At 37.0% G+C, this 7302-nt stretch overlaps 1 protein-coding gene across 2 annotated transcripts in view; it reads left to right on the forward strand.

The window, feature by feature from the left end:
* The window catches only part of LOC107847120 (protein RRC1), a 36988-nt gene that overhangs the window by 11802 nt on the left and 17884 nt on the right, over nucleotides 1–7302 (forward strand). For both annotated transcript variants that reach the window (XM_047404099.1, XM_047404100.1), the window contains 2 exons: nucleotides 1256–1368; nucleotides 1795–1866. In XM_047404099.1, coding sequence (XP_047260055.1) covers nucleotides 1256–1368; nucleotides 1795–1866 — 185 coding nt within the window. The remainder of the gene's footprint in view (nucleotides 1–1255; nucleotides 1369–1794; nucleotides 1867–7302) is intronic.

Here is a 7302-nt window from a genome sequence, read left to right on the forward strand (position 1 = left end):
AAAAGAGGCTAAAAGGCCACACTGGTTATAATTAAATCAATAAAGGAGCTTGAATCTGTGCCCCCTATATATTAAGGACATAGACAACAATCTATAATATATAGAAAGCCACAAAACCAATAATATAAAGCAGGTTTTGATAAACAACAATCAATAACAGGAACTATACTACCACAATAAGTAGATATGCTAGTAAATCAGGTAAAAGTAATCAGACAAGGTAATCAGGCAAGTGGAATGAACAAGTAAAACACTAATATGAAATACAGAAATAAACAAATCGTCACCCACAAACAAGATAGTCAGCCAAGAACAACACAACAATATCCACCAATATGGGAAAGCAACCAGTCACAACAAAATCACAAAAAACAGAATAATATGACGAAACTAGACTAAAAGAAGGAACTAAATATCAAAGTTTAGAGGTCACCGGGATACTCGTGTGTGCCAAGTCCTCTCCTCTTGTGTGCTATTGCTGGGTTCCGGCAATTTGATGTCGAAATTGGTCGCCGGAATAATGCCGCCGGTGCATCGCCTGAATGTCGCCGGGCGTCTCCTGTGTATTGCTGGAATCTGGACACCAGTTGTCGTCGTACCAACCTGCGTCGTCCGGTGCTGCACACTGATACCGTCGCCGAAGTCGAGCCGGCGGAAACCCTAATCCCGCCGGCGATAACAGTGACGAGAGGGAAATGGGGAAGAGAAAGAGAAGGGGGTAGAGAGAACGGGGGAGAGAGAGAATAATTTAAGACTTAGACGGCGACGGACCAGCTACGAACTATTTCTGTTAGCCGAATTTGTCACCGGAAAAAGCGTTGTAAGTTTAAAAAAAATGGTTTGACAGAACTCGTAAAAATTTTTACATTCATGTAGGCACATAATAAAATCTTTTCGCAAACAGAGGGGACTCGACTAAAACACCACCTAAGTGTGGCAAATCACATAACTTGGCTTTAACTGAGCTTCAGGGCATAGGCGCCTCAACCGAGCCTTTAATAACATTGCTTCTTAGGACGTGCCTCCTCTGGTTTCAGCTATATACTTATTCCAGATGTCTTTTCCATGGCCTATATAATTTTGGTATGAAGCTGGAAACTAAATAGTCGTGCGGTTTTGCATGGGGATGCTAGCATGTTGACTAGTTCTGATTGTACTCATTTTATTGCTTAATATTCTGTATCTTTTGCAAGACTCCACTTGGATATTTTAAGCAATGTATATCTGATGTCTAAACCATATTGTTCTAATCCAGGAGTTATTGTTTATGAATATGAGTTGAAGATTGGGTGGGGTAAATCTGTCTCTCTGCCTTCTCAGGCACTCCCTGCTCCCCCTCCAGGACATATGGCTATCAGGAGTAAGGAGGTTTGTCTATTCTTTTGAGTACAATGCCCTGTTATATACATGTTATTAATTTGATAAATGGCCCAAGTTGAAGAGTTTGTGTATTAAAAATCAATAAGTGATAAAGTAAATGATTTTATGAGTTATATCATGCCAAGATATTGCTTGATCAGTTTGAATATATGTTAAAAACAAAGCCAATGGATGAAACATGTGTTCATGTTGAAATAAGTTGTGTCTTGCATGTTTATTTGTTGGTTTGATATGTATAGACATTTGGTAGTGGTATTTTCACCCTTTCCTTGGAAATGTTTCCATGTAATACCTTCTGTTAAAGCTATAGTTCAGCATGCTAGAGATGCTTTCTATTGTCACCTTCCAGTTTCTCTTTCTGATATCAGCTTTTGCTCATGCACTTACTCGAGATCTATCTTCTTTGGTTTTCAGGGTGCAACTGTTATCTTATCGGGTCCATCAGGTCCTCCAGTTACTACTGTTCCAGGCCAGAATTCTGAGTTGGTATGATGACCAGTTGATCTTTATACATTTCGTAGTTCATTATTTCTTTCTTATTTTCCTTGTTGAGATAATTATTTGGTCTCTATAGCTCTTATTAACAGGGTTATTGAAAGATATCATGATTGAGTGAAGCAAAATGTTCAGAGAGTTTAGGTCTATTGGAGTAGATTTGAGAGGGGTCTTGTTAGCTTCGTTTTAAATTGTTATCTTTGCCTTAAAGTTCTATCTATAAAATAGGCATTTTATTTGGTAGCGGATTTTTATTTGAATAAAAAAGGTAACTGTCTGAAGAGGAAGCACAGACAAAGCCTGGGCACTTATTACCTCAGAGAGGAGTAGAGGACTGATCTGTTTTTTTTTTCGTGTGGCAAGTATCATCGAGGAGAGTTCACAATAAATGCAACTTTATAAGGAAGTTGTGTCTAGTTGTGAAGAAGTTTGATCTAGGCTGCTTATGGCAGGAAGGATTTTGGGTTTTTGACCGATCTGCTAATTTATGCTCATCATTTTGACTTTGAGGTGAAGTCATGAATTTGATTTGTACCAAGTCTGACTTTACTTCTTTTAATTCAAAAATTCTCAGCATGCTTTCTGAGACTTATATGTAACTCATTTAAACAATTTTTGCGGCAAAAAACTTGTGAATGTTGAATGACCTAAATTCCATAATTCCACTTTAAGTTAATCCCAAGATTCTGTATTTTCTGGCCTCTTTGCTAATGTCCAGCATTAGGTAGTTTGAAGAAAATTATGGGGGGCTAAGAAAGGAGGGGTGGAAGACTATCATTTCGAAAATTGGATGCAAATAATGAATCCAATAATAGGGGGACTAGGGATGCAAAGATTATCAATGTTCAATATGGCATTGTTTGAAAAGCAGTCACGGAGAGGAATGGGTTGATCAGAAGCTTGATTACTGTTAAATAATGAATTCTTAGAGAATTAGATGGTTATTAGGAGATGTGACAAATTCTTATGGAGTTAATTTGTGGAAGAACATATTTTTACGGTCTAGAGGATTCACAATTGGTAATAATATGTGGATTTGGTTTTGGAAAGATAAGTGGCTTGCTGAACTACTCCAGAGGAAGCATTTCATTAGAGTGGTAATTAACAGGGACGCTGGTGTTTGTTTGACTTTTCAGCGATGAGAAAGGCAGGAAATCGCATGGAATATAACTTTTAAGAGAAGTTTACCAAACTGCAAATAGGAGGAGATTGAGATATTTCTTCTCATGCCATATGAGCGGCCTACAAGAGGTGAAGGTAGATATATGGTATGAAAGGGGTTAATCCCGTGAAATCTTTTTACGTGGCAAAAGCAAGTGGAATGGAAGGGGTGAGGAACAAGTCAGGTGTTGAATACCAACACAAGTAAGAATCTAACTCCTTTACTTAGTGGTTGTGTGAGATGCAATAATATGAACACGTAAGGAAGGTTCAAGAAATATGAGGAGGCTTGTGATGAGTTGATGTTGCCTTTGTAAGGAATGCGAGAAAGATACGAAGCCAATCTTATTAGTTGCATACTCACAACTTCGGAATCTCAACTTCCATTGCTTGATGTGACTTTGATGTTGCCGAGCACGGTGGCAGAAACAATCACAAGCAATGATAGACAATGAGAACAAGGCAATTTGGAGAATTATGCCACGGTGCAATTTTTAGTTTTATTTGGAATGAGAGGAGTTGGAGAGTTTTGTTGGTGTGAAGAGAGATACAAGCAAGCATATTGGGATAACTTGATAGAGAAGGGAGGTTGAGTCACTCACTTCCTTTAGTTCCTCGCACCATCTTGGTTCTATCAATGAATTGTTGTTTTAATTTAAGGGGAAAAAGAACTGGTGTAAAAAAGGGGCTTTTGTCTAATCCTAAAGTAGCATCGTCATTGTGAAGAAGTATGAGCTATGTTTAAATAAGTGGCTATCCCTGTAGTGGTGTGGCTAATGCTACCTTTGTCCAATATTTTTTTTGCTTAGACTTGGGACCTTCAAAGCTGAACTAGCCTTAGTCAAACCCTCTTTTAGGGCTAGATTTCACAAATTGTTGCGACAAAATGGCAAATGCTATGAACTGCATGACAATAATTATGTACCTTGTGGGATTGGAATGTATGAATAAAAAACATGTTTGACAATTAAAAAGTCAACTTGATGACTTTTGAACGGAGATACTTTTTTATCTTGGAATTGCGCCTTAAACTAATACATTAGGAATCTATTGGCAAAATACATACTAGAATTTGGAGTAGAGTTACCATTACTTGTGCTTGTGGGAAATAATAGTAGCAATTATTCTAGGTGAAGCAAGCTGGCTAAGACAACATTGTAAAGCAAAAGTATCAACTCTTTTTTTTAAAAAAATAAAATTTATTCATACAACTTTGAATGCGTTTAGGCTTCTGGCATTTCGTTTGACTACTTGCCTTGTTTGCTCCTATCCTTGGAAAGTTAAGGGTGGATGAAAGGATTTACTTAGCCTTTGTAGTAATATCTAAGCACTAATCGTTGATAAGAACTGAATAACAAATAGAGAAAAGACATAAAATCCCCCTAAACTTGTTCGCGAAACTTACTTTAACCCTTTAACTTTACGGAAAGTTATTTACCTCCCTAAATCATTATGAAGTGAATATATACCACCTTAAAAATATAACACCAGTCTCATTACGAAGAGTGTATTACACTTGCGCCATGGCATCAACGCCACGTCACAACATAAAAAAAATTTAAACTAAATAATAATAAAGAAAAATAAAACAGAAAAATACCCCTGCCCCACACCTTTCTTCGACACCCATCTCTTCCAACTCCTTTCACCTTCTCCGAATTCCCCCTTATATACAATCCAAAAATATGGAAATTTAGCTGATACAACTTGCAATCGAAAAATTTGAAAAAAGAAAATATCAACAGATTGAATCATGGGTTGGATGCAACTACAAGCAGAGCAAAAAAGAAAAAAGTGTTGTATTTGAAGAACTACAATTACAATATTTTGACAAGAAACTTTATAAGCAGCTTCAGCGCAGAAAGACGTATTAGGAAATTAAGCCTTGAAAATAGTAAGAATTAAGGAGATCATTTGACTTGTGAAAATTGACTTGTATATTAGAAGAAGACGAAATGGCTATTTCTCTTCATCTTAATAACGAGGATTGCGAAAAGGGTGTTAAATTTATAGCTTTTTCACGCATTTTATTTCTTTCTTGAAGAAATTAATGATGAAGTGTGGCAAAAGAGGAGGTGACTGGTGAAGGGTTAGAAGGAGGAGGGAGGGGATGTGTGTGGGGGTGGGGGGATTGAAGAAAGAAAAAGATTAGGAGTTAGCAGGAAAATAAAGAGGGTGGGGTGTGTGGGTTGGGGGGGGTGGGGGGTTAGGAAGAAGAAAGCTGCTGGGGTGGGTTTTTTTCTTTTTAATTTTTATCAGATAAAATATATATTAGTGGGAAAATTTCCTTTTTTTAAAAACGTATGCTCCTTTATTTTATTTTTATTTTTCTTTAAGCCACGTCAGCATTAAGGGTGATATTTATTCCCTTCAAATAGATTTAGGGGGGTTAAATAATTGCCCGTATATTTAAGGTATTTAAGTAAGTCAGCAAACAAGTTTAGGGGGGATTTTATGCCTTTTCTCTAACTAATATCCATACATGTGGAAATTCGTACAATCCACCTTTTATTGTACGAATGCTAACAATGAATCTAGTATATTGACATTTTATTATACGAATATTAACAGTGAAGTAAAATAATGCAAATGTATTTATCAAAAATTGCAATCAATTAGATATTATTCATGAGAAATGTTGACTAACAGAGGTTTGATGGTTATAGTTCCAACTCTATATTGTGATATGCGAACTTGGAAATGTTCAGTCACCGCTTTCAGTGGGTAGGAGTTCAAAAAGCTGGTGCATTCGCACTGTTGCTCTCCTCTCTGGCTTCCCAAGTGTTGCCTTATCTTCTTACAAAGTGTGTTTGTAAAGAAACTCTTCTAAGGTGATATTAAATTAGGTATGATGTTCAGCCTAGAGTTTGTGGCCATCCATTATGTAACACAAGCATTTACTGCCATCTTTCTTACACAATAATCTGCACGTCTGAAAACGGCACATACTAGATAACCTTTTTTAAAGTCAGAGATCATTTTAAGTACTCTTATAGTAGCTATTGCAATAGATCTCTAATTGGATCTTTTAAATTCAAGTTATTGCCTCGGATAACTGATACTTCAGAGGGATATATAAAAAATTTCCAATTACATACTTGAAAGAATTGATACACCCAAACCAGATTTAGTACATGTTTTTGAAGTTACTTGATGTTAAATGGTGCATGCCGGAATCTCCTAAAGACCTACTACTTATGTTCTTTAGCTCCTTCAAAATCCTTGCATGTGACACAATTTTGTTGTGGTGTGGGATCTGTACTTGATTTGGTTCAACTCTATGTTGCTCGGAATCGGTAGTTTTGCCGCCGAACCCGTCTCGACACAAGACTGGGGTGGGTGCGGACACTTCCGCCGTCTCCGATTTGGTCAAACGATTTCGGACTCGTTGACCAAATTTAAGAAGAAATTTGAGGGAAAAAATTGGATAGGCCGGCGACTTACCTGAAAGGATTCCAAACGACTACTCCGGCGAACTGTAAGGTTAACAAACAGAAACGGTATGCCTTGTCGACGTGCTAATGATCGACGACGACAACTGGGTCGGAATAAAATAATTTATATCAATATTTGGTAAACAGATTTAAGTTAAAATTTTGGGAAAAAGTTTCTAATATTTATATTATTCCTAATTGAAAAGAAAATTAAAGACAAAAGTAACTAAAAATAGTAAATTAACTAAAGTAAATAAATCCTAATCCCTATATTTATAATATAACTCTATATTTATAATATTTAATTTTTTTTAGCCGAATCCCCGCACCCGTATCCTCACTCGGATTCGCACCCCCGAATCTTAAAATTTATATTTTGACGAATCCGACTCTAAGATCTGCACCCGTTGCGGATACCCGAGTCCGAGCTACTTAGCTTAAGGCTTGTACTGTTGACAAAGCGCCGGGCCTGGATAGGTACACCATGGGTTCTTTGTGAAGTGATGGGTTCAGAACTTCTTCCATTCTCAGTAAGTCTTTGAAAAGAGCTTCAATGCAACTTACATTGCCCTCATCCCAAAGAAGAGTGGAGCTAAATAATTGAGAGATTTCTGACCAATCAGCCTGATAGGAAGTGTATACAAGTTGATCTCCAAAATTCACACAGAAAGGTTAAAGAAGGTGATGCAAAAGCTTGTTGATTCACAACAGATGGCTTTCTGAAAGGAAGACAGATTACCGATGTACTCATTGCAAATGAGTGTTTAGACTCCACATTGAAGGAGAAGAACTCAAGAATAATGTGCAAATTGGATATAGAGAAGCCATATGA

Source organism: Capsicum annuum, unplaced genomic scaffold (assembly GCF_002878395.1).
Source record: "Capsicum annuum cultivar UCD-10X-F1 unplaced genomic scaffold, UCD10Xv1.1 ctg5198, whole genome shotgun sequence".
Taxonomy (NCBI): Eukaryota; Viridiplantae; Streptophyta; class Magnoliopsida; order Solanales; family Solanaceae; genus Capsicum; species Capsicum annuum.